The 27,564-nt window shown below is 41.7% G+C and overlaps 1 protein-coding gene and 1 pseudogene across 3 annotated transcripts in view; one reads left to right on the forward strand and one right to left on the reverse strand.

The window, feature by feature from the left end:
* Positions 1 to 2,792: 2,792 nt before the first annotated feature.
* LOC112585787 lies at positions 2,793 to 3,474 on the reverse strand (annotated as a pseudogene).
* Positions 3,475 to 18,197: 14,723 nt separating this feature from the next.
* The window catches only part of USP24 (ubiquitin specific peptidase 24), a 153,474-nt gene continuing 144,107 nt past the window's right edge, over positions 18,198 to 27,564 (forward strand). For all 3 annotated transcript variants that reach the window (XM_025288649.3, XM_006049602.4, XM_025288650.3), the window contains exon 1: positions 18,198 to 18,740. In XM_025288649.3, the coding sequence (XP_025144434.2) occupies positions 18,417 to 18,740 (324 nt within the window). In that variant the 5' untranslated portion in view covers positions 18,198 to 18,416. The remainder of the gene's footprint in view (positions 18,741 to 27,564) is intronic.

Below are 27,564 nucleotides of genomic sequence, written 5' to 3' on the forward strand. Positions count from 1 at the left end.
GTCAGACTTTATTTTTCTGGGCTCCAAAATCACTGCAGATGGTGACTGCAACCATGAAATTAAAAGACGCTTACTCCTTGGAAGAAAAGTTATGACCAACCTAGATAGCATATTCAAAAGCAGAGACATTCCTTTGCCAACAAAGGACCGTCTAGTCAAGGCTATGGTTTTTCCTGCGGTCATGTATGGATGTGAGAGTTGGACTGTGAAGAAGGCTGAGCACCAAAGAATTGATGCTTTTGAACTGTGGTGTTGGAGAAGACTCTTGAGAGTCCCTTGGACTGCAAGGAGATCCAACCAGTCCATTCTGAAGGAGATCAGCCCTGGGATTTCTTTGGAAGGAGTGATGCTGAAGCTGAAACTCCAGTCCTTTGGCCACCTCATGCGAAGAGTTGACTCATTGGAAAAGACTCTGATGCTGGGAGGGATTGGGGGCAGGAGGAGAAGGGGATGACAGAGGATGAGATGGCTGATAGATTCATAGTTCAGTTCAGTTCAGTCGCTCAGTCGTGTCCAACTCTTTGCGACCCCATGAATCGCAGCACGCCAGGCCTCCCTGTCCATCACCAAATCCCAGAGTTCACCCAGACTCACGTCCATCGAGTCAGTGATGCCATCCAGCCATCTCATCCTCTGTCGTCCCCTTCTCCTCCTGCCCCCAATCCCTCCCAGCATCAGAGTCTTTTCCAATGAGTCAACTCTTCAAATGAGGTGGCCAAAGTACTGGAGTTTCAGCTTTAGCATCATTCCCTCCAAAGAAATCCCAGGGCTGATCGCCTTCAGAATGGACTGGTTGGATCTCCTCTAGGCAATTTTATAACATGAGTAGCTTTGCCTTACCATCACCACAGTGACGATACAGAATTATTCAACCATGTGACCCCTTTGTAGTCACTCCTACCCTTTCCCCCAAAGCTCTAATCCCTGGCAGTCACTAATTTGTTTGCAAACTCTGTATTTACAACATTTCAAGAAGACTAAATCAGTGGAAGCATACAGTATATAACCGTTTGAAATGGCCTTTTTTCACTCAGCACAATTCCCTTGAGATCCATCCAACTTGTTGTTTATCTCAATACTTTGTTTCTTTTTATTGCAGAATAATATTCCCTGGTATGTATGTACCACAGTTTATCATCCAGTGAGGGAAATCTGGGTTGTTTCCAGTGTTGAGGTATTATGAATAATATGAACGTTTGGGTGCAGGTTTTCACATGAACGTAAGTTTTCACTTTTCACTTTCATGCATTGGAGAAGGAAATGGCAACCCACTCCAGTGTTCTTGCCTGGAGAATCCCAGGGATAGGGGAGCCTGGTGGGCTGCCGTCTATGGGGTGGCACAGAGTTGGACACGACTGAAGTGACTTAGCAGCAGCAGCAGCAAGTTTTCATTTCTCTGGAATAAATGCCCTTTTATCATGAATTGAAGCACATCTGGGTTGTTTCCAGTGTTTAGGTATTATGAGTAATATGAACATTTGTGTGCAGGTTTTTACATGAATGTAAGTTTTCAATTCTCTGGAATAAATGCCCAGAAATTCAACTGCTGCATAGTACTGTAAGTGATTTTTTGGTGTTAAAAGAGACTGCTGTTTTCTATAGTGACTGTACCAATTTACAGTCCCACCAGCAATGTATAATTAGTGGTCCAGTTTTTCTGTATCCTCACCAGCATTTTGCATTATCACTATTTTTTATTTTTGCCAGTGTGCTAGGTATATAGTGATATCTTATTGTGATTGTAACTTACATTTCCCTAAGAGCTAATGATAGTGAACATCTCATGTGCTTATTTGTCATTTTTATTTTAGTGAAATGTCTCTACATGTCCTCTGCCCATTTTCTAACTGGACTGTTTGCTTAATATTTTCTCCCATCTGTAGCTTATCTTTACATCTTCTTAACAGTCTTCATAGAGTAAAAGTATTTAATTTTGATGCAATCAAATTTATTATATTCTCCTTTCGGGTTTGTTTTGTTTAGGAGGAAGTTGTTGTGCTTTTGGCGTGAAGTCTAAGAAGTGTGTACTTCATCTTAAGTTCTGAAGATTTTGTATGTTTTATCTAAAAGTTTCATGGTTTTATGCTTACATTTAAATCTTGGACCTATTTTGACTTAATTCTGTGAGGATTAGGTCAAAGTTCTTTTATTTTTTAATTTACCTTCTTTTTGCTTAAGGGTGTCCAACGGCCCTAAAACCATTTGTTTAAAAGGCTATCCTTCTTCCATTGAATTGTTCTTACTACTTTCTCAAAAATTACTTGTACATTTTTGTATGGGTTTATTTCTGGTTTCTCTATTTTATGCCTTTGATCTGTATATCCTTCTGTCTTGAGTTTAGCTATTCTAGGCCTTTTGGTTTGATATATATGTTTTTAATATAAAAAATGATTTCCAGGACTTTGATAGAAATTTCATTAAGCTTATAGATCAGTTTGAGTTGAATTGAAATGTTTACTATGTTGAGTTTCAATAAATGACCACTAGATGAACAATAAATGAAATGGTGTATCTCTCATTTGTTTAGATCTTCTTTCTTTCATCTGCATTTTACAATTTATAGCATACAGATCCTGTACATGTTTTGTCAGATTTATATCTAAATATTTCATTTTCCGTGGAGATTTTGTAACTGGTATTGTGCTTTGAATTTCAGCTTCCACATACTTTTATCTGTATATAGATTTTCCTGGTGTTCTTATCTTATAAATTGCTACCTTATTAAATTTATTTATTCTAGGATTTTTATTTTTTCCACTGGGGCATTTTATTTATGTGTATGTATTACATCCCTAGCAAAAGAATTCAAAGAGTTTCCCTCTTGTGTGTTTTCCATCTTGCTTCTTCATGGTCCCTGATACCAAGTGAGGTTATCAGTATATTGAAACCAAACTGATAAGACAGGAGCAGGTTATTCTGCCATTTTTCTAGGTTTTCGAGTTGCACATCAAATCTGGGGCTGATCACTCCACACTTATTTAGCCTGCCTGTGAGGTTCACAGCAATTTTCTCAGCCCTGTGATTATAGATTATTTCAAATTCGCCATTGTAACCTTACTTCATCATCACAGTCAGAAACCAGACTATGACTTTGGCGTACAGCCTAATAAGAACTTGTCACTTGCTTCTCTTTTCAGCATTGTTGATACTCTTGAGAGCATCATCCAGGACATTGATGCAAACCAGTATGACAGCATGGAAAGAGCTATGATTTTGTTTTGTTTTGTTTGGGAAAATTTTTTTGTAGATTCTTTGTGGCTGTCTATATAGACAACCCTGTTGTCTGCAGATCAAGACAGCTTTATCTCTTCCTTTCAAATATGTATATCTTTTTTTTTCTTTTTCTTGCTTCATTGTGCTAGCTAAAACTTCTTGTACTGTGTTGAAGAAGAATGGTGATAGTGGGCATATTTGCCTTTTCCCTAATCTTGGGGGTTATGCATTTAATTTTTCATCATTAAATATAATGCCACCTGTAGAATTGTAGATGATCCTTCTCAAGTTGAAAAGTTCACCCTCTATTTCTATTTATTGGAGAGTTTTCATGATTGTATATTGAATTCTGTGAAATGCTTTTTCTGCCATCAATTGATATGACTCTGTGAATTTTCTTTAGGCTGTTAATATGGTGTATTACACTGATTAATCTTAAAATACTGAACCAGCCTTGCATTCCTGGAATAAACCCCACTTGGTTATAGTATATACATTTTTTTGTACATAGGTAGATCCAGTAGTTTGGAGGAGGCGATGGCACCCCACTCCAGTACTCTTGCCTGGAAAATCCCATGGACGGAGGAGCCTGGTAGGCTTCAGTCCATGGGGTCGCGAAGAGTTGGACACAACTGAGCGACTTCACTTTCACTTTTCACTTTCATGCATTGGAGAAGGAAATGGCAACCCACTCCAGTGTTCTTGCCTGGAGAATCCCAGGGACAGGGGAGGCTGTTGAGCTGCCGTCTATTGGGTAGCACAGAGTTGGACATGACTGAAGCAACTTAGCAGGAGCAGTAACAGAGCCAATGGTTAATATTTTGCTGAATACTTTTTCACCTAAATTCATTAATATTTTTTCATCTAAATCCATGAGTGATAGTGGTTGATAAACATTTTTAAAAGATTGCTCTGGTTTCTTTGTGGAGAATAGGTAGAAGAGCACGACTGGCAGCTGGGAAATTAATTAAATATTTTTCTCTTCGCTCAACCTTGAGCTCCCTCCTCAGCCCTAATAGTCATTTGCTTTTTAAATTAAATTTTCCTCTTTTGGGTCCAATGAACACCATAGTGTGGGCTTCCCTGGTGGCTCAGAGGTTAAAGCATCTGCCTGCAATGCGGGAGACCTGGGTTCGATCCCTGGGTCGGGAAGATCCCCTGGAGAAGGAAATGGCAACCCGCTCCACTATTCTTGCCTGGAGAATCCCATGGACGGAGGAGCCTGGTGGGCTACAGTCCGCGGGGTCGCAAAGAGTCAGACACGACTGAGCGACTGCACTTTCTCTTTCACTTTCACACCATTGTTCAAGTTCAACTGAATATAACCCCAGTGATCCCAACCTACCAGTTCCAGGGAGTTTGCTCCAACTCCAGCAAAAGGGAATTAAACTCTTCACTCTAGCCATGGAAGTCCTTGTTGAATGTGCCATGTACCTTATTTTTATGTCTTATCCGTCCTTCAATATCCTCCTGAAGTCCTAGAACCTCCATAAAGCTTTCCCACCCATCCCAGTCATTGGTAAGCGTTCCTTCCTGTCACCTCCTACAGTTCTTATTGTCTGTGCTACTCATTTCACTTCATTCCATTCATTCATTTATGCGTTCAACAAACATTAATTCAGTGGCTACCATCTTGAAGGCACTGTGTAGATACCAGGACACAGATGTGAACAAAAGAAACGCAGCTGCCTTTCCTAATGGAACTTACAGTCTAGGGAAGGACACAGCATTAAATAGATAAAGATTTATATATAGATATATTATACACTCAGAGAGAGTGATACAAATCAAGATAAGTGCTATGAAGAAGAAATATTGAATATTTAGAACAAAAGAATAGACAACTTTCATTTTATTTTTTTCTGTGCATATTTCATTTTAATAATTTCTTAGAGAATAGAAATCATATTTAATGTCCCTTGGTTAAACTCAGAATCTAACCCATGGTAGGTATGCAGTGGGTGTTTACAATGATGAAGTAGCAATGAAGGAGAACAGGATGATCTGAGGATGAATCAAGTACCAGGAGCTGAAGAAATTCTACTTCTCTTTGCATCCCTGCAAAAAAAATAAGCAAGCTTAGAATGCCTTCTTATTGTGTTGGTTTAAAACACAGGGAACCGTCTCTTTGTGTGTTTTATCTCTGGCAGGGCTTTGAAAACTGTTTTAAAATGCCTACCTACTTACCTCAAATGTCCATGCATATCTAGCCTCTCTTCAAATTATTGTTTTCTAGGACTATGCACAATGCAGTGCTGGTAAATGTCTGACTACTGCAAAAAAAGAGAAAAGTACCAGATTTGTAGCATTTGCTGATTTCTGTGGTGTAAATACTCCCACCATGGCCAATTTAAAGCTACCAAGTTGTCACTAAACACAGAGATGAGAAGAAATGCACAGTAGCACATTTTTAGAATTCCATACAGATACAGCAGACATAAATAACCTCAAGAGCATAGTTAGCAGTGAAATATATTAAAATGTTAGGAAGTGGTGAGCTTTTTTGAGCTTTTATGACCTTTTTCAAGATAATGTATTTAATTTTAAGTTAATATAATTCTATGTTAATAATGACTAAGTTTCTCAGCTGTCTCACAGTGTTCCTAAAAATTTAATAATTTGCTCTCATGAGATGGTAAAAGCCAGCTCCAGTACCCCACCTACTGTGCAGCTTAATTGACCCATATATGTTCCAGATGGAACCCAACTATGCTAAATTGGGTCTTTCATTAGACAAGAGGAGAAAGTGAAGTTGATCTTACTAAGCAACTCTCAACTTTCTCCCTCAGCTTTGCAAAACAATTGAGGGTCAAACTAAAAGTTTCATTCAGACAATATTTCAAGTTAGTGGGCCAAAGACCCATTTCTGACCTCCTCTCCCTTGTCTACCTCCACTAGAAAGGCTAAAAAAGCTAAGCACTCATTTTCTCAACTTCCAGTGAGGCTGAGTTGCCAACAACACATTGGCAACTGCTGGGCAGTTGAGAGTGGTCTGAAAAACCTTTTCGCTTTCCTAATGAAAAGACTAGATAGATCTTTTACTCTTCCTTTCTGTCTCAGATATGAATATGATGTCTGGAGCTGCAGTAGCCATTTTGGAACCATGAGGCAATATGGATGAGACAAAGGCCAAGAGAATTGAAGAGCTACTAGCTGTGGATTTTTTATTTTATTAAGTGTATTTATTTGGGGAAAAAACCCAATATACTAAAGATAAACTTGTCAAAAACAAGTCTTATGAACAAGCATTTAAAATGTTTAACATTGGACTAATGCAATAACAAAATTGACCTGTGAATTTTTGAAGATTTTTGTTGTTCAGCTGCTAGTCATGTCCAACTCTTTGTGATAGAAAAGATCTAATTTGGTTTAAATAAGCTCTGAAACACCTTTATGAAACTTACTTTGCTCAATTGGTATGATTTTAAAGAAGTTATGTGTATATTAAACTGAAGTGAAAGTTGCTCAGTCATATCTGACCCTTTGTAACCCCACGGACTGAGGTCCACCAGGCTCCTCTATCCATGGGATTTCCCAGGCAAGAACACTGGAGTGGGTTTGGCTGTGGATTTGTTGGTCTTCCAGACAAAAATCAAACCAGTAGACTCCATCAGACTTAGTGTTACATGAGGGGAAAAGCAAACTCTTATGATGAGTTTTCTGTTATTTACAGGCAAAACCATTCCTAGCCCATATAGATAGGAATTTCATCAGTTTTGCCTTCCACCACTCTAAGAGCTGGAAACAGAATAAGAGGAAAGGCAACTGATAGGCCAAGCATGGTGCTGGGCAGCTTTCATACTTCATTCTCTTTAAGTTTCACAACACTATGAGAGATGACATTTATAAATATGTGTGATTTATCAGGGTTAGTCATACTTTAAAGGAAGTGTGTTTTAAACGAAGATTTGACAAAGCTGTGGTTACGTGGACCTTGAAGAATTAATTTCGGTGTGAACTTGCAAAGGTTTGAACACGTATTCTTCTTCAGTAAATGAAAAGTACATCACACAAACATTTCCTTTGGATTAATTAGACACAAACTGCCTAACTGAGAGACACAGCATCCACACTACCTTCTGCCAAGTGACTAAGGACATTTGGTTTGACTAATAAACAGTGGGGAACACTTTTCCTTTCATCAAAGCTGGCTTGGGTTTCAAGGAAATTTAGAAAAGATCTATCTCCCTTTTGGCATCCATTAATGAGGAGGAGGAAGTGGTACTTTCTGTGGGGTGGGCTGGTCAGGGGAGCTTTCCCCAGGGATCTAGAACTCTCTTAGTGAGAGTCAGGAGGGAAGTGGAGGTGAGCACTGCATTTCCACTGCTCCATCAATCAACCAGCAGTCAGAAGTCCCTGTGCCTTCATAATGTATGAAGAAACCTTGGCATGAGGAGCACTGGGAAACTGCAGAAGGTGCCAAAGGAGAAAAATGAGGGTGGAGTGACAGAAACCACATCAGAAATTAAAAAAAGAGCAGGGGTTGTATTCCATCTCAAGGAATGGAATTCCTACTGTTCAGGCATTCATTAGTCATTCGGAGGAGAGAGGTATTTACTGTGTGTCTCCAATGAGCTAGGCCCTGGGGATGGAGCAGTAAATTAGTAAGTAAATGTAGCTTCTGCTGTCATGGAGTTCACGGTCTAGTCGAGAAAACAAATGGTTAAAACAAGTTATAATAAAGTAGCAGGAGAGTTATAATAAGTGAATGCTGTGATTTATATTCATTGTCTTCCTTATTCATGGTGTGATGGTGGTGACGTGGAATGAGGAGAGAGCACTGCACAGGAGCACCTGGTGGGCTCTGATTAGTTCAGTTCCAGATCTTCTCCAGCTGTGTGTCCTTCGGTAAATCTCTTTACCCTCTCCATCTTTCTTTTTCTTTAAAATGAAGTCAAATTAGATGGTTATGATTCTATTATTTATACCAAAAAACAGTCGCAGTAACTTTTTAAAAATTATTTATTTTTGGCTGCACTGGGTCTTCCTTGCTGCATGTGGGCTTCCTCTAATTGTGGCGAGCAGGGGCTACTCAGTGGCATACCGCGGTGCTGCACTGCCTTCTCACTGCAGTGGCTTTTCTTATTGTTGGGAGTGGGCTCGAGAGCAAACAGGCTCAGTAGTTGTGGCACACAGGCGTAGCTGCTCCATGGCATGTGGGATTGTCCTGGATCAGGGATCGAACTCATGTCTCCTACATTGGCAGATGGATTCTCTACTACAGAACCACCTGGGAAGCCCTTCACCCTGCTTGGGACAGGCCCTTCTCAACAAGTCCTATTTATTTATTCTTCAATGTATTCAAAGGAGCACCAATTATACAGGCTGTTTCTAGGTTTGAGTTAAAAAAATATAATGAAATAATTTGAGAAGTGCTTGATTAAACACAATTCTTTCCCACGAGACTTGCCAGAGTCTTCAAATTTGCCTTATGAATTCCCAACTGGATAAAGTAACATGACCATAGGACCCTGTGTCAAGGAGCAACTGTGAGGACATCTTGGGAACTGCTCTCTGTCTGGCTGATTTACTAGTTCCCTGTGGCCAACACAGCTTCAGCGAGATTGTGACTATCATTGTTGGTTCCTTTTCTAGCCGAGCAAAAGTCTGCGAGGTGTTCACTCCACTTCTGACGATTACTAGCTGTGGGACTTGGAAAAGTCACATCAGTTCTTTGAGTCTCAGCTTCTTCATCGGTAAGGTGATGATGTTAGACTCCATGACCTTTTGGAACCCATCCAATTGTCGAATTCTCTGCTTGTGGGATTGTACAAGGTTCTGGGAGACTGAATGTAGAGTATTTGGACACTGGGCCTGTGAAGGCCAGGAAAGGCCCAGGCTGTTGTGTGGGGAATGGGAGGGGAGCTGGGGCACTGCAATCACAGTTCATGGCAGCCACTGGAATCACTTCCACTTTTTGGAGATTTTCTTCCAGCATTCTAGCAAAACAATATCTGGGTCACCTCAACTTTTTAAAATTAAGGTCTCTCATGGCACTAGACTCATCTACCTTTCAGATTTGGATGGAACAAAGCTAAAGACTCAAAAAACAAAAGGTTAATGTAACTGAATGTTTGCCCTGTGGATCCTCAAATGCCAAGAAAACCTAACAGAAAGAGGTGACAGAGAGTGAAGATTGCATGACTTAGAACTCTGGAATCCTGAGCAACAACTTTGTACTCCTTATTCAAATTTAAGCAAGACAGCTGTCAACAAGCTATCAATCTAACTCTCTTCTCTTGTGCTCTCCTCAAACTAACCAACAGGAAACCTTCTCAGGGGTGCTTAGAAAGTGTTAAATGAAATGACAAGGGAATGAAAGGAAACCTTTTGAAAACTGCAAATGCTCCACAAATATATTATTTTTATCATTATTCATAACGTTTAAAGTATAATTTTGGCTTTACCACAGACATTACTTCAGGCAAGTAATTTATCAGCTCCACCCTCCACATAAAACGGATGTGGTAATGGATGGGAAAGGTTAACTAGAAAATGACGGTGGACGCCTTTGAAAATTGAGGGTCACTGTAATACTTCTTAATTAGTAGTAACCATACAATTGTGAAGTTATAAACAGATCTGCATCTGAGCAGACCCAGAGCCTCTGCTATTTTTTCACTTGTTGCCATTTTGATTTAGTTCATTAGTTCCACTAGCCTGTAATTAGCACAACACCCTGGAAAATTAATGCACACTGGTGAGTCAACAGTAGGGAAATGAAACAGACTTCTAAATGATGTTGAAATTTCACTAAAGCCTGACAGCCAGGTCCTCCTGGTTTCAGAGGAACTAAAAGCTGCAAATCCTGAGTCTTCACCTACAGAGAGGGGTGTCCATGTTACTCTTTTGAACAACAGAGTTTCAACACTACTATCAAGGTAAACATATTCCTTATTCAAAATTTTAATCAATCAGAGAGTTGTAAGCTGTTATATTATGACTGTATGTTTTTCAGAAAATATAATTGAGATAAACTGCCCAATTCTTATCTCCTGATAGAAATTCTAGGGTCAGCCTGAGCAGGAGGGTTCTGAAGGGATGAGCTAGCAGAGGAAGTCTTGTACTGGAAATTGTGAGATTGCTGAAATCTGAACCCATGGAGAGAGGGCTCCAACATGCAGGAAGGGGTACTAAACATTACTATGGTCAAGAGGCCACAGGTAGATTAGCCACAATATGGAAAGCTGGAGTACAGAACCAGCTAACCAAGAATAGGGAGATGAAAATGAGGACCAGGAGAATAAAAATGGGAGTGTGTGCTTGGGGCACCTCTGCCTGAACAAGCTTAGCTTTCTTGAGCTGCCATGTAGAGTCATGTGCAGGTGGGTATGCTGAGCTAAAGGCCAGGAACTAGGTCATAAGAGAAATAAATGACTCCTTTCATCTTTCTCTTTTTGTAAAATCTTTTCACTTTCCAAATTAAATAGCTCTAGTCTCCTTGCCTGGAGAAGGCAATGGCAACCCACTGCAGTACTCTTGCCTGGAAAATCCCATGGAAGGAGGAGCCTGGTAGGCTTCGGTCCATGGGGTCGCTAGGAGTCAGACACGACTGAGCAACTTCATTTTCCCTTTCATGCATTGGAGAAGGAAATGGCAACCCACTCCAGTATTCTTGCCTGGAGACGGAGGAGCCTGGTGGGCTGCCGTCTATGAGGTCGCACAGAGTCAGACACGACTGAAGCGACTTAGCAGCAGCAGCAGCAGTCTCCTTGCCTTGTAAATGCTTATCAGCTGTAACTGCTTTATTTCCAATTGTATGCATGTGATATGATTGGTGAAGTCTGCAGGCAAACTTTCCTAATTAACTGTCAATTCATCTAAAGCCTAAGTTATCACCTACCCTTCCGGTTGAATCCTGACTTCAGATCATCCATTCTTAAAATTGAGGAGTCTTTCCTTGTCCTTGATCATCAAATCCAATTGCCAAATCCTAAAGACTCTATCTTCTACGTACTTCTTTTCATTCTCACCTCACAGCTGTTTATTTGATCTCTTATGTCCAATACACTAATGCCAGTTTAATCTTAAAGTACATCTTCCATCATGTTATTCCTAGACTCACAATATTTAATGGCTGTTTAGTGCCTAACAAATTCAGGAGAAGGCAGTTTGGCAGTCAAAACCTTGGCCCTATCTCCCACTCACACCACAATCCGATAGCATGCATTTCCTCATGTTGTGGACTGCTGGATTCCTAGTTCATCCCCTACAAGTGAAAAGCTTCCCAAAGTGGGGGCAGTGGAATCAATGTGCACACACAGGGGATACATATGCCCATTAGTCATGGGAGCTCAGGAAAACCCATTGCTGCTGCTGGAAAACTATCCAAAAGCTAAGCTGGACTGCCATCAGGTCAGTTGCATCATCTTCTAGTTGGAAAGACATCATATTAACTTTTCAATGACACCTCATTTGGAAATATACTTTCTTTATTAAAGGGTGGGAGGAACCTTGAACTTAAAAATTACCTCTTCCTCTTTCTTCTTTTAGCTTTCTCCATTTTTTCACACCGATTTTTTTTTTCAGGAAATAATCAGAATCTAGATTCCTCTAAAGAGTTCCTCTAAAAGTAATTGCTCTTTTCCTCCAACATTGTACAGGTTGCTCAGTTGTGTCTGACTCTTTGCGACTTCATGGACTGTAGACTGTCAGGCTCCTCTATCCATGGGATTCTCCAGGCAAGAATACTGAAGTGGGTAGCCATTCTCTCCTCCAGGGGATCTTCCCAACTCAGGAATTGAACCCTGGTCTCCTGCATTGCAGGCTGATTCTTACTGTTTTAACCACCATCACTGTGTTCTTAAACAAAATATTAGCAAACTAAATTCAGTTACATATATAAAGTAGTACCACCATGATTAAGTGGGATTTATCCCAGAATGCAAGATTGGTGTAACATCTGAAAATCAATTAAGGCAATGCCCTAGATCAACAGAATAAAAAACAAACCACATAATTATCTCAAGATACAAAGAAAAAGTATTTGACAAATACTTTTATGATAAAACAAATACCTTTTATGATAAAACACTCAAAAAACTAGGAATAGATGGAAACTATCTCAACATAAATAAAAGCCATATATGAAAAAGCCACAGTGAATATCATACTTAATGGTGAAAGACTGCATGCTTTTCTCCTAATATCAAGAACAGGACAAGGATGGCTGCTACTGATATCTCTATTCGACACCAACTGTCTAGAGGTTCTAGCCAGGGCAATGAGGCAAGGAAAATAAACAAAAGGCATCCAGACTGGAAAGAAAGAAATTAAACTATCTTTATTCACAGAAAACATGATCTTGTATATAGAAAATCCTAAGACAAATGTTAGGAAACTGTATAATTAATAAGTTCAGCAAGCAAGGTTGTAGTTTACAAGAGTAACATACAAAATTTAATTGTATAATTGCATTCAAATAATCCAAAATGAAGTTAATAAAGCAATGCCATCTATAGTAGCATCAAAAAAGAGTAAAATATTTAGGTATAAATCTGTCTAAAGGAGTATAAGACTTATACTCTGAAAAGTAGAAAACAGTGCTGAAAGAAATTAAAGATGATCTAAATAAATGAAAACACAGTCTATGTTCATAGATTGAAACTGTTGTTAACATGGTGAAAGTGAAAAGTGAAGTCTCTCAGTCGTGTCCGACTCTTTTCGACCCCATGGACTGTAGCCTACCAGGCTCCTCTGTCCATGGGATTTTCCAGGAAAGAGTACTGGAGTGGGTTGCCATTTCCTTCTCCAGGGGATCTTCCTGATCCAGTGAGCAAACCCGGGTCTCCCGTATTGTAGGCAGATGCTTTACCATCTGAGCCACCAGGGAAGTCCTGGGGAGAATAAGGAGATATAATAAGGACAGCTAACGGGTGCAGTTTCTTTGTTATCATTGTTGTCTGTCACTAAGTCATGTCCAACTCTGCCACCCCATGGACTGTAGCATGCCAGGCTCCTCTGTCCTCCACCATCTCCCAGAGTTTGCTCAAATTCATGTTCATTGAGTCCCTGATGCTATCTAACCATCTCATCCCCTGCCGCCCCTTCTCCTTTTGCCTTCAATTTTTCCCAGCATCAGATTCTTTTTCAATGAGTCGGCTCTTTGCATCAAGTGGTCAAAGTATTGGAGCTTCAGCATCAGTCCTTCCAATGAATATTCAGGGTTGATTTCCTTTAGAATTGACTGGTTTGATCTCCTTGCTGTCCAAGAGACTCTCAAGAGTCTTCCTCCGGCACCACAATTTGAAAGCATCGATTCTTTGGCACTCAGCCTTCTTTATGGTCCAACTCTCACATCTGTACATGACTGCTGGAAAAACCACAGTGTTGCCTATATGGACCTTTGTCAGCAAATTGATGTCTCTGCTTTTGAATACACTGTCTAGGTGCGTAGCTGAAGAGAGAATTTGTGAACTAGAGGAAAGGACAGAAAAAAAATCTAGACTCAAGCACAGAGTTAAAAGAATAAAAAATACAGAAACAAGCAGAGGAGACAGATATGATTCAATGAAAAGAGCCTCATGTTTATTTAACTGAAGTCCCAGGAGGAGAAGAGAGAGAATGAAACAGAAGTAATACAAAGAAACAATAGCCAAGAATTTTCCAAGCTATGAAAGATCTCAAGCCACATATTCAAGAATCCCTACAAACTCCACTGAAAACAAGTACAAAGAAAACCACTCCTCAACACAACCAAGAACAAAAAAATAAGTATCACAGATTGAATAAGAAAACTACTTTTTCATTTCAAAGGTTACCTAGGAAGGCTAAATGGTCTTGTCTCCTAAATAAAATCCCCATCTTCACTCTTCCTCTCATCTACACCATTCTCTACACTGCAGTTAGGTTGATCTTAAATTTTTAAATAGCATCCATCACCTCTCTCCTCTACATAAATGTTTCAGTGACTTCTCACTCCCTCAGAATAAAGTTCAAACTCCTTGTCACAGTTTAGGTGGCCCTCTCAGATCTGGTGTCCATTTACATTTGCTTCTAGATTCCTTTCTCACTGCTACCTCTCTACAACTCTGCACTCCAGCCACTTTCCACTGACTTTTTCTCATGCATGTGTGTGTGCTCAATCACGTGCAACTCTCTGCAACCCCATGGACTGCAGCCCGCCAAATTCCTCTGTCCATGGAATTCTCCAGGCAAGGATACTGGAGTGGGTTGCCATTTTCTACTCCAGTGGATCTTCCTGACCCAGGGATTGAACCCTTGTCTCCTATGTTGCCTGCACTGGCAGCAGGATTCTTTACCACTGAGCCACCTGGCAAGTCCCCACTTTTTAAAAAAAAAATTTTTTTATTGAAGGATAATTGCTTTATAGAATTTTTTGTTTACTGTCAAATCTCAACATGAACCAGCCATCAGTTCAGTTCAATTCAGTGTTCAGTCATGTCCGACTCTTTGCGACCCCATGAATCACAGCATGCCAGGCCTCCCTGTCCATCACCAACTCCCGGAGTTCACTCAGACTCACGTCCATTGAGTCAGTGATGCCATCCAGCCATCTCATCCTCTGTTGTCCCCTTCTCCTCCTGCCCCCAATCCCTCCCAGCATCAGAGTCTTTTCCAATGAGTCAAGTCTTCACATGAGGTGGCCAAAGTACTGGAGTTTCAGCTTTAGCATCATTCCTTCCAATAGGTTCCCCCAAATTGTTTCCCTCTTACCCATTGCAGGTCCTTTGCATATGCTGTTCCTATTCCTTCTAACTCTCTCCTCATCTTACACTCCTTTTCCTGGCTTTCCTACTTTCTATCACATTATTGTTTAAATAACATTTCCCTTGGAAAACTTTCTAGATTTCCTAGATTTGGTCATTTATGCCCATAGAGGGCAAGAAATTTGCTCCTTACTTTCTGAAATTCTCCAATCAAAGCACTTATCACATTTTATGATTACTGTTTGTCTCTCTGTAAAGCCTTTAAAGTTCTAAACAGGCAGAAACTATGTGTATTTTGCTCACATTTGTCTCCCTAAGTCCTTGGCCTGGCTCAAAACTGACATTCAATAACTTTTTTTTAATTACTTATTAATTATTACAAGAAACCCCTCATATATTATCTTCAAGACAGTTCATTATACTTCTCTTCCAGACCAAGCTATTTCTTTTTCTTCTAAAAGTTTCTAAATAAGGATAAATGTGAATTAAATATTTATCTTGGAGGGTCCTTTATCATTTTCAAGATATTACTGCAATAAAAATAAAAATGTAAGTGAATGTATGAATATTCATACCACAGGTCCCTCTCCTCCTATCCTAATTCAACAGAGTTTAATGTTTTTACTTGCTTTCTTACATGCAAAAAAAGTGTGCTTATACTACTAGCATCCTCAAATGACACTCTGGCTTTTCACTCACTCCACAATCGGGTTCAGAAATGGCCTTCTTTGTTTCTTGTAGCCTTCTGTGGCTCTTTTCCAGTTTTTATCACAGACTTTTTCTCTGCTTCCTCTTCTCAGTTCAGCACAGCTTCCTCTGTCATGTTCTATAACCCTGCCACTGTTGATGAGTCTTTTTATGTGCCATCTGAATTGGTTGGCTCTGTCTCATTACCTCTTGAGTTCTATTTCGAATTTCAGTGGCAAACAATTTTTTTCTTCACCTGCAACTTTCTCTCCCTTTATAACTTATTTCTTAATTTGGTCATTGATTTAACTCTTTAAACATAGGGCAAAATTGAATATGATCCCCTTACCATCATCACATTTTATCTACTGTTGAAAGCCAAGAACAGTACCTGCTGCTGCTGCTGCTAAGTTGCTTCAGTCATGTCGAACTCTGTGCAACCCCACAGACGGCAGCCCACCAGGCTCCCCCGTCCCTGGGATTCTCCAGGCAAGAACACTGGAGTGGGTTGCCATTTCCTTCTCCAATGCATGAAAGTGAAAAGTGAAAGTGAAGTCTCTCAGTCGTGCCCAACCCTCAGCGACCCCATAGACTGCAGCCTACCAGGCTCCTCCATCCATGAGATTTGCCAGGCAACAGTACTGGAGTAGGGTGCCATTGCCTTCTCCTAGCACCTGACATATACTAAGTATATATTTGTTGCAAAAATTAAATACCTTTGGAAGGTACTCTATGACAGGTTGATTAGGTTGATTCAGATTACTTTTGTTCTTCATATACCACAGATAAATATCTAAAATGTCATTGAATCCCTGGAAGTTGATAACACTTAATAACATTTTATTTCAATATACACATTGTGATCTGATCCAATTATAGGCATTCTTCCTTAGCCAGTTCTTTTTTGTTGTTGCTCAGAAATGGAAGAGAGGAGTTTTGTTATTTTCATTAACACATTTAGAAAACTTTACTTCCTTTGCGTATCAGTCCTAGTCTTTGGTCAATAATCTAGTCTAACCAGCACAAGAAACACAGTTACTTCATTTACATGTTAATTAACAATGACAAATTCACCCTGTAAATCAATTTGCTGGTGTTTAAAAATGTAGACAGCAAGTAAGGCTCATGGTCCAGGGAAAAGGATCCTAATAGAATGCAGAGAAAATTTCTGGGTACCACCCCTAATTTGAGATTTGGGGTAAATGGGGATTTTAGTGAGTGCCTGGGTTGGCAACAGGAAGGATTTGATAGAAAGACAAAGGTTAGATAGATGATGGACTTCACGGTTCAGGAAGAAACCAGGGTCAGCCTATTAGGAGATGGACTAATTTAGCATGTAGTGAGATAAGGGGAAAGTATCAGGATCTTGGGAGAGGGTAGGGAAATAACTTAGAAGCGTGAATTAAAGGAAATTGAAGCGGGGAAATAGCAAGGCCCAGGGCTTAGATGGTAAAGTCAATGGCCTAAAGATATGCCCCCTGGGTACTAATGCTAAAAGTGGAAAGAGAAAGCAAGGAAGCAGTCTCTGAAGGGGAAGGGGAATGCTCAAAGGTGGAAATCAACAGGGGTGCGGTCGCCTCCCGCAACGGGTATAGAAAAGAGGGGGCGCAGTTCCCCCTCAAAAGGCAGAAACATAGCCAGAATCCTGAGCTAGAGTGCAGTAAAACGTGGGTGGGTGGGTAGCAGGAGGGGAACAGAGGTCCAAGGTGCTGGGATGAGTCAAGGATGATGAAGGAGGGTGATGCAGTCAGGAGTTTTGGGAGGCTTTCACAGAGAGCACTGGGACTTAGAGTTCGGATTGTAAAAATATGTTTCAGACTCTCAGGGGGCTCTGGCATGTGTTTGGTAGAGTCCACTCAGGTTAGCCTGGGGTACGTAGGTGGTGGTCAGTCAAGGATGGAAGGCAAATTCAACGAGGTCTGGGAATTCATTTAAACCAGTTAAGGGTGATTTCAGCGAAAGTTGGGAGGATTTAGGTCGAGAGTAGGGTGCATTTCAGCCCGAGTGGGTCGATTTGCCCGGTTTGGGGCATGAATTTAAGTGGGCGCTGAAGGGTATTTCAGGCAGCGTGGCTGAAGAATTTCCTTCAGGACCGCAGTCCCTACCAGACCGGGTTCGGGGTGGGTTACAGCAGCGGCCAACCGCACTGCGTTTAGGATGGAGTGCGTTCCGGGCCGCGCCGGGGCGAGCGAGTCCGGGAGCGGGAGTCCGGCGGGGACTCCGGGGAGGTTCGCAGGGAACAGCCGTCAGCGCAGGGCAGGATCGCCGGCTCGGGGATGTTCCGCGCCGCGAGCTGTACTTCACTCCCGCCCCTCCCGATCCCGGGGGAACCTGTTGCCGGAGGAATGGGCGGGCGGCGGCGGCGGCGAACCCTCCATCGCCTCCGCCTGGGCCTCATGGCGGCCCTTTCGACCTAGACGCTGCGCGGCACGGCCCCTCCCTGTTGCCTCTGTTTTTTTAAAAAAAAAAAAAACGAAAGAAAGAAAGAAAAATCAGCCCCCAACCCTCACCCGTGACCTGCGGGCCCGGCGGCGGCTCGTGCGGCTTCCGGGAGAGGAGGCGCGGCCCCGCGGGCCGGAGGAGGCGGAGGCGGAGGAGGAGGCCAACATGGCGGCGCGCAGGGCTGGGCCGGGCCGCCGCCGCTCTTGAGCGCCCCAGTGCCGTAGCTCGGCTCGCGGTGCCCACGCCCGCGCCCAACCTGGCCCGGCGGCCGCGGAGCGCGCAGCCCAGGAGCGCAAGGGCCTGCCCGGGCGCGGGGACGGCGCAGAGGCAGCGCCGCTGGGCCCGCCAGGCCCCGGACCCGCAGCTTCGCTGCTCGCCGGCCGGCGGGGCCCGGAGGCCGGAGCCATGGAATCGGAGGAGGAGCAGCACATGACCACGCTGCTGTGCATGGGCTTCTCGGACCCCGCCACCATACGCAAGGCCCTGCGCCTGGCCAAGAACGACATCAACGAAGCCGTGGCGCTGCTCACCAACGAGCGGCCGGGCCTCGACTACGGCGGCTACGAGCCGATGGACAGCGGTGGCGGCCCCAGCCCCGGGCCCGGCGGGGGCTCGCGGGGCGACGGCGGCGGCGGCGGCGGCGGCGACGGCCCCTCCCGCGGCGGGAGCACCGGAGGCGGCGGCGGGTTCGACCCCCCGCCCGCGTACCACGAGGTGGTGGACGCCGAGGTGAGGAGGGGCGACCCGTGACCCCCGTGGGAGAGGCCAGCGGGCTAGAGTTCCGTGGGGAGGGGACACACCCCACTGGGCTTTAAGTGCGGGGAGCGTGTGGAGCAGGGGAGGCACGGAGAAAGGGCAAATGGAGCACCGGGCTCGTCAGGACGGAGGTCACCGGACTGCGGTCAGGTAGGGAGTGGAGCCCGTAGGGTAAGGGCTGATGAAATTGAATTGGGGATGCGGGGCAGGGCTGCGCGGCAGGGTGGGGAGGGGTCTCTCGGGCTTTGAGCTGAGGTCACCAGCGGGGCAGGCCCGGGAAGGGGATGGGGAGGAGGGTCCAAAGCTGGCATCCCCGAGATGGGGGAAGATGGCACATTGCCCTGGAGAGTGTGATGGGGGATGGCGCGTGTTATCAGGCAGTCAGAAATGGGGTACTAGTAGACTAGGCAAGGACCCAAGATTTCGTGGCCCAGGGTTTCAGTGAAGGAGTCGGGGAAGGCACCAGGTTCAGAGTCAGAGAAAAAGTGGGATGGGCCAGCCAGGGTAAAGAAAGGCCTTTGCTGGGTCAGAGGAGGACTTGAGGTTACGATGGGATTTGGGTTTTAGCCAAGGACCAGAAAAAAGAGATTGGTCGGGGTCTAAAATGAAGAGGGACTGGGCAGAGGCCAGGAATGACAGTAATTGATATGAGATGTGGATTGGGGCGTCATCGATAAAATCAGGTATTAAAGCCATGGGGATTAGACTGAGAAAGGTTAGAGATAAGAGGCCAGGACAGGAGTCAGAGCTGAGAAAGGGCTCGGCAGTGATGGGACTGGAGTTGGAATATGAAGCTGGGACCAAGTCTGGGTACTGGTCATTGATTAAGTCCGAAATGAGGGAAAGCTAGACGGGAGAAAGGGGTTGTAGCAATCAGGGTGCTCTGCAGAGGGACAGGGACAGGGTGGGAAATAAAGGGGCTGCAGGAGTCTGTTAAGGAGAAAGGGCCATCTAGGTGAATGGCTTTGATCAGAGATCTCACTCAAGTGTGGATGGAGACGATTCCTTCTGTTTAGTTTGAGATGTGAGCAAAGAACATGAGGGAGAAAACAGACTTTACCTCTCATTTTTTTTAAAAAAGGATCAACCAGAAGCAACAGTGTTGGTGAATAATTCCTTTGCAGAAAAATGACAGCTCATGATAGGGGTTTTGGTCCGATTTGCTGCATAGTACATTTCAAAGGTCCAGTAGAGTAGGTTGGCTTACCCTAGTGGTTTGAGTTTTTAAGTAGAGATGTGAATTTGGATAATTCTTAATGTAGCTAAGCCTCCTGAAAGGATTTTTTCATAAATAATATTCTGTCTTTTTAGTCACATGCTTTGGCAGCATGGGCTGAAGTAGCTTGGGAAAGAAAGTAGCACTTCAAAAAACTAGATTTCTTCCCAAGATCTCTTTGGTTTCCAGACTTCCACACACTTGATTGATTGCCCTCTTGTTACCCAGTAACTCAGCTGTATCATTGACTAGTGTATGGAAGTAAAGGTTGTAATTATTCCTACTTTGGGGGAAAGGTCCCATATAATTAAATCAGATCAGATCAGTCGCTCAGTCGTGTCCGACTCTTTGCAATCCCATGAATCGCAGCACGCCAGGCCTCCCTGTCCATCACCAACTCCCGGAGTTCACTCAGACTCACGTCCATCGAGTCAGTGATGCCATCCAGCCATCTCATCCTCTGTCACTCCCTTCTCCTCCTGCCCCCAATCCCTCCCAGCATCAGAATCTTTTCCAATGAGTCAACTCTTCACATGAGGTGGCCAAAGGACTGGAGTTTCAGCTTCAGCATCACTCCTTCCAAAGAAATCCCAGGGCTGATCTCCTTCAGAATGGACGGGTTGGATCTCCTTGCAGTCCAAGGGACTCTCAAGAGTCTTCTCCAACACCACAGTTCAAAAGCATCAATTCTTTGGCGCTCAGCCTTCTTCACAGTCCAACTCTCACATCCATACATGACCACAGGAAAAACCATAGCCTTGACTAGACGGTCCTTTGTTGGCAAAGCAATGTCTCTGCTTTTGAATATGCTATCTAGGTTGGTCATAACTTTTCTTCCAAGGAGTAAGCGTCTTTTAATTTCATGGCTGCAGTCACCATCTGCAGTGATTTTGGAGCCCCGAAAAATAAAGTCTGACACTGTTTCCACTGTTTCCCCATCTATTTCCCATGAAGTGATGGGACCAGATGCCATGATCTTCGTTTTCTGAATGTTGATCTTTAAGCCAACTTTTTCACTCTCCACTTTCACTTTCATCAAGAGGCTTTTGAGTTCCTCTTCACTTTCTGCCATAAGGGTGGTGTCATCTGCATATCTGAGGTTATTGATATTTCTCTGGGCAATCTTGATTCCAGTTTGTGTTTCTTCCAGCCCAGCGTTTCTCATGATGTACTCTGCATATAAGTTAAATAAACAGGGTGACAATATACAGCCTTGACGAACTCCTTTTCCTATTTGGAACCAGTCTGTTAAATAACTGTACTTAAATCACTTTAAGAAATGAGCTTCTGTTTGCAAGCCCCCATCACTCTTCTTGTTCCTTTTAGTTTTGACCCAGTTTTGAAATCAAGAAGAAAGCCACTGCTTTTTCTGAAGCTGCTTTTATAGTTCTTCAAAGTTCAGCGTATCCTCATTTTGTGAAAAAAATTTACTTTTTTTTTCTTTTATCATGCCTTTTAATTTCCTGGAATTGCAAAATCAAAATAAATTATAATGCTTGATGGTACTTTAACATTAACTGTACTAATGTATGTTGAAATACTCACATTAGCTGCCCTGCCTGAACATTTAAACACTAAGAATTTTTGGCTTCCTTTCACGTGAATGACAGGCTGAGGAGTCTGCTTTCACATAAAATCTAGAGAATCTATGACTTTCTGAAGACCCCTGTCAAGTTTTCATTTCCTCTTGACTTGTGGATTTGGCTCTACCATTTAATTTTGCAAGGTCAGAGTGGGAAGTGGGGGTTGCTACTGCTGCCTGAGGATGCTTTACCCAGAAGAAGACTGACAAGGATATAGGCTCATGGGAACCTGGTGAGAATATTTAATCCAGTTGTTGCCTCTGTAGTTTTACAAATCTACTTGCATGCCGCTTGTGCAGCTTGTTGGTCATCCTTGTCGACAACGGAAACCTGAGGCATTTGATCTTGGGAAATAGGGAGAAGCGCTGATCATTGTTGAACATCTATACGGTGTCAGGTGCTGTTAGGTGCTTTATACATTGTACTTAATCCCCAGTGAGGTAGTTAATAACATCACTATTTTAGAGCTGTGCTTAGCTAGTGGCAAAATCTGAATTTGAAACTGGTCTCTCTGACTTCAAAGACAGTGTGTTTTTCATTCTACTCAACTCATGGTTTAAAATTGAATTCATTTTAAGATAAAAAGGAAAAATAAAAAGGGAATGAGACAAATTTGAGGTTCCTGTACAAGCTAGAAAGATGTGGCTTGCAAGGGCTGAATCAAGGCATTGGGAATAGGATAATGGATAGAATGAAGGGAGAATCCTACCTTTTTAAAGAAGACTTCAGAAATTAATGCTTAGTTTGTCTCCTTGGTTTTACATACACAAGCGGGCAAGCCCCAAAGGGGAAGTGACATGTCCCCACAGAGTCAGTTCATGAAAGAGATGGGACTAGGATCCAGGCCCGCTCACTCCAAGTCCATTGCACTCTCTCCCTATCAGCTGCCTGCCTTTCAAATGAAAAAGGGACAGGACACAGTTAAAGGTTGGAGAAAAGAAAGTGTAATAAACAAGGTGAAGATTGTCAGCTCTTGTATAATCTACTTGTTTTATTTCTTTAAAATGAGGTCCTTGGCTGAAATTATATAAATTTGTATTGGCCCAATAGGAAATTTCAGTTTCAGTGTCCTCTTAAAAATATTTGGGAATATACAGATCAAAATCCAATTGTTAAAAAAGAAAAAAATGATTGCATTTATTTTGTATTTGTCATTTGGTAACGGGAACAGTCCTCTCATTTGGTAAGCATTTAATCCTTCCAGGTTCCGGGGCTGGGAACAGAATGTAGAGGTTACATTCTGGTGGATCTTAGTGCAAGCCTCTAGTTTTACAAGAAGTGACTTCCCAAGGTCATGCAGTTAGGTAAATCAGTTTAGTAATTTGGGCTCATGCTATAATTAGGATTTGGTTTAAAAATTAAAATTTGGAAAGTAAAAGCAGTTAACTTCTGGTTCAGTAGCACCAAGGAGAATGCAGATAGAAAAGACTCAGATGTCTAGTAGAATGCATAACACTGCACAGAAAGCCACTTTTTTAGATAATCTTCCAGTGACTTAAAGGTACTGCTTTCCAGAAAGTTGTGCTAGGTGTAGATGTGTATTAATTCTTGGTGTCTTGGCTGGATTGGATTTTGAAAAGTTCACCAGTTTTGATTTTAAATAGCATTACTTAACAACCTTTCCACAGCAGGTAGGAGTCTGTTCTATTTATTATTAAAGAGAGTGAGATCTCACAGCTGCTCCAAATAACTTATCCAGATGTTTAACACCGCCCCTCCCCCCCCCCCCCCCCCCCCCCCACCTTGTTAGAATTCTTCAGTGTTTCTTTTATGGTTAATGTCAGCCCCCCTGACCACTATTCAGGGCATGCCCCCTGGTTCTGCCCTCCTAGAGCTGGGACAGAGTTGGTCCTTTTAAGAACTGTGATCCTATCAAGAGAGTTAGAACTTAGAACCAGGAACCCTTTTAGGCACGTTTTAAAATTTGACACTTGTGCAATATACCTTACTTGTTACTAAGTTTCCTTGTTTTGTCTTTAGAAAATACTAAAATGGATTTTTTTTTTTTTGCAAGGAGAGTTTTAACAGAAATACCTTAGTGTCGAGTTTCATGTTAATTCTTATTCCTAGAAGTGACATTTAATGCTGTGATCTCACTAATATTGTGAACTTGTTTTGTTTCTGTTTAATTGTGGATAGTCTTCTGGAAATATTTTGTCAGAAGTATTTGCATGATTTCATTGCTTTTTTGTTAAAGAGCCCTAAAGTTGGTCCTGCTAGACTATATATAAATCACATAAAAATCACATTAATTTGTAAATCCTTAACTTATTTTTGCCTCTTTTTTTTTTCTTTGGTATTAAGTGGGTAGTTATACATGAATTAAAATTATACATTATATATTACATAATATACTAAGGTTTATATTAAAACTCGTGTCCTTTTTTTCCTCTAAAATACACAATTCTAGCTCATTTGAATGTGGAGTAAATATCTTATAAATAAATTTTAGTTATTTGTGATTTGAATATATGATTTACAGTTTCTGATCTACTGTGACTTGTTCAATTAGAAAATGTAGAATCTATTTATAAGTTTTACAGTTAAAAAAATAAAATAATTCCCAGGACTTCCTTGGCAATCCAGTGGTTAAGACTCTGTGCCCCCAGTACAAGGGGCAGCAGTTCCATCCCTGGGCTGGGAACTAAGATTCTGCATACCACGGGGCAAGGCCAAAAAAAGGGAAAAAAGAATTCCAAAATTCAGTTGAAAGTACGTGAAAAATAGGGACTCTGAAAGATTAATTTTGAAATAAAAATTTCTTTATAATCTAGTATATGTGTCTCCTTTGTGAACTAGGCATATGAGTTCATCTGACTTGTAATTACCTGACCATTTGCTATTAGAATGAATGTAATTTGGCATGAAAGAAGTACCTTTTGTGTATCAGTGAGGTGTATTCTAGTGAAATCATAGTAGGTAGGGACAGCTTTATGCAACATAATAATCCTGTTAGCTTAAAATTTGAAACCAATAACAATACTAGAAAAGTAAATGTTGTTTTAATAATTTGAGGAAAGAATTTCAACCGTAATGTAACCTAAATAGCAGACATCAAGGTATTCCATAGCTTCGTGCTTACTGCTCAAAAAGCATATAACATGGATTTTATTTGAATTTGAGTGCAAAGATGAAAAATTGTTGCTTTTAATAAGAATTATTATATTCAGGAAGATTTGGTTCAGTAATGATTTTCCTGTCTGTGGAGTTCAGTTTTCCCAGAAGTTTTTTTTATTTGAAATACCAAAGAGAAATGAGAAGTAAAATATATAAGATTAAACCATTTCAAAACACCCTCATATTCCACATGCACTCAAGATCATGCACTTCACTCGTTTGTGTTTTAGTTTGTGTTTATTTTATGTATTGAATTGCTTTTATTTTTGACTGTTCTGGGTCTTCGCTGCTGCTCACGCTTTTCTCCAGTTGCGGCGAGCTGGGGGGCTGCCCTACAGTTGCAAGTGCATGGCTTCTCGCTGCGGTGGCTTCCCTTGCTGTGTACTCGGGCTCTGGAGAGCGAGGGCTTCAGGAGCTGAGCGTGTGAGGTCACTAGTCGTGGTTCACGGGCTCTAGAGCACAGACTCAGTAAGTTGTGGCGCGTGGGCTTAGTTGCTCCGCAGCATGTGGCATCCTCCCAGATCAGAGGTCAAACCTGTGTCTCCTGCATTGGCAAGGTGGATTCTCTACCACTGAGCCACCAGGGAAGTCCTAGCTGTTTTGTCTTTTTTTTTTTTTTAAACATAGTTCAAATAAGCTTTAATATTAGGTTTCCTGTCAAATTAGAAGTGTTTTGCAGTAGTCCAGACATGCGGTGATGAGCTGCCGGAGGCAAACACAGTAGTGAGAAGTGACAAGTGGCTCAGGGATGAAGGAGGGGACAGGAAGCTTTGAAAGCAAAGCCATGTGTATGGAGTGATGTGCAACAGCTTTGTGTGCTGCGTGCCCCCGAGAGGCTGTTTTTACTGATGCCGCACTCCAGAAAAGGTTACAGTCTGTTCTGTTTAAGAAAGTCCAGGAATGTGTAATACATTTTACCACGGTTTTGATTTAAAAAATAAGAAAATAAGAAGAAGAAAGTTGGGCATATAAAGAAGTAAGCATTCAGGTACCTGGAAAATTGAGATACAAGGGATGTATCAGCCTGAGACTTTCGCATTGTGGAGGCATTGCTAAGAAAGTTGTGCTTCACTTTCAGGAGTAGATGTTTTTTCTCACCTTCCTTCCAGGGAGTTTTAGTTTCTTTTTTAAGTTTGTATTTCTCGTTCTCATTATATTATAATAGGAATTTTTATTATTCATTATTGAAATATTTTTCAGTCACAATTGAGTTGTAAAAATTTTTTCTTAAGCTCATATTAGTAGTAGGTGACATTAGATTTGGTGTATGTTTATTTGTTCTGAAGAAAAGAGCTAACACAATTAAGTTGGCATTTCATTTTGATAATCTTTACCAAAATTGAAATATTTTAGCCATGAAGCAGGAATCTTTAGCCATGAAGGTGGAATCTTTTTCTGGGGCTAAGTTGAAGATTTTATTTTTCTTCTTGGAAATAAGTAATATCTTCAGTGCCCACCAAAGTCTTCTCACTTCTTAAGTTCCAGTATAGTTTGCTTTCTTGTAGTATCTGTTTCAGTTATGTGCATTGTGAAATTCAGTTGACAGCATTTGATATACTTTCACTTAAGTTTAAGATGTTTATGTTAGAAATATGTTATTTAAAAAATAAATATGATACATTCTTTATCAGTAGGCTTCCAAAGTGGTTTCTGAAGTTAAAATCTTTTCCAGAAAGATTTGTTAGTCACTGTTGCCAGTGCTTTTCAATTTCTACTTTGTCTTCTTTTAGAATCTAGCTTTCATAACAGATCAAAATTTTTAGGCTTTTTTTCCCCCTTCTTTCCATTCCTCACTCATATTGGCAGTTTTGGTTGAAAATTGAATTGCTTGCTGCAACTTACCATTAGAAGCCTACCGTGTAGCATTTTAGTAGTAATTTAAATTATAGCAATTTAAAATACAGATCCTAAAAAATATGAAGGTATTCCATACTGCCAATGGCAACACCATCTGTCAATTAGTTAATTTATTTAAGACTCCTTACTTTGTCTTCTTATCAAGTAGCCTGTTAATTCTAACCGTAAATATCTCTCCTGTACCCGCTGTTACTGCTCTGGTTTTGTTCATGTCCTGTTCTTACTGTTTCTCTGTGCCACTCATGGGTACCAGAATGATCTTTGTAAAATATAAATTTTAGTTATGAGATAACCTTGCTTAAGCTGAAACTCCAGTAGTTTGGCCACCTCATATGAAGAGTTGACTCATTGGAAAAGACTCTGATGCTGGGAGGGATTGGGGGCAGGAGGAGAAGGGGACAACAGAGGATGAGATGGCTGGATGGCATCACTGACTCGATGGACGTGAGTCTGAGTGAACTCCCGGAGTTGGTGATGGACAGGGAGGCCTGGTGTGCTGCGATTCATGGGGTCGCAAAGAGTCGGACACGACTGAGCGACTGAACTGAACTGAACTGAACCTTGCTTAAAAATGTTTGGTGGCTCCTTAATTCCTGTAGGTAAAATCTGAACTCCTTTCTTCCAAGATCTCCATCCTTCTCCACTCCACCATGCCTCCTGCCTTCCAGTGCCGTGTTCAGGGGCCATCTGTCCCCTCACTCTCCTCCCCAAACCTCAATAAGCATCTCTCTGGCTAACATGGATTTATTCTTCGAGATTACCTTAAATGCTGTTTCTCTTCAAGGCACGCTTGTCTTACCTGACCACATTCTCCCAACGGCATTTTGTAGGTACACCAAGTAAAGAAATGATCATATTTTAGCTAACAAAAAGGTGTATTTACATCTATGTATCTGTATTTCCACTGGACTTGAGAAACAGTAATATTTCTTTTTATCTCTGTGTCCCTGAGACCCCTGGCTCACAGTGTTTGACTGGGTAAATAAATGAATGGAGAAGGAATATCTTAAGGGAAATAAAAAAT

This window comes from Bubalus bubalis, chromosome 6 (genome assembly GCF_019923935.1).
Source record: "Bubalus bubalis isolate 160015118507 breed Murrah chromosome 6, NDDB_SH_1, whole genome shotgun sequence".
Taxonomy (NCBI): Eukaryota; Metazoa; Chordata; class Mammalia; order Artiodactyla; family Bovidae; genus Bubalus; species Bubalus bubalis.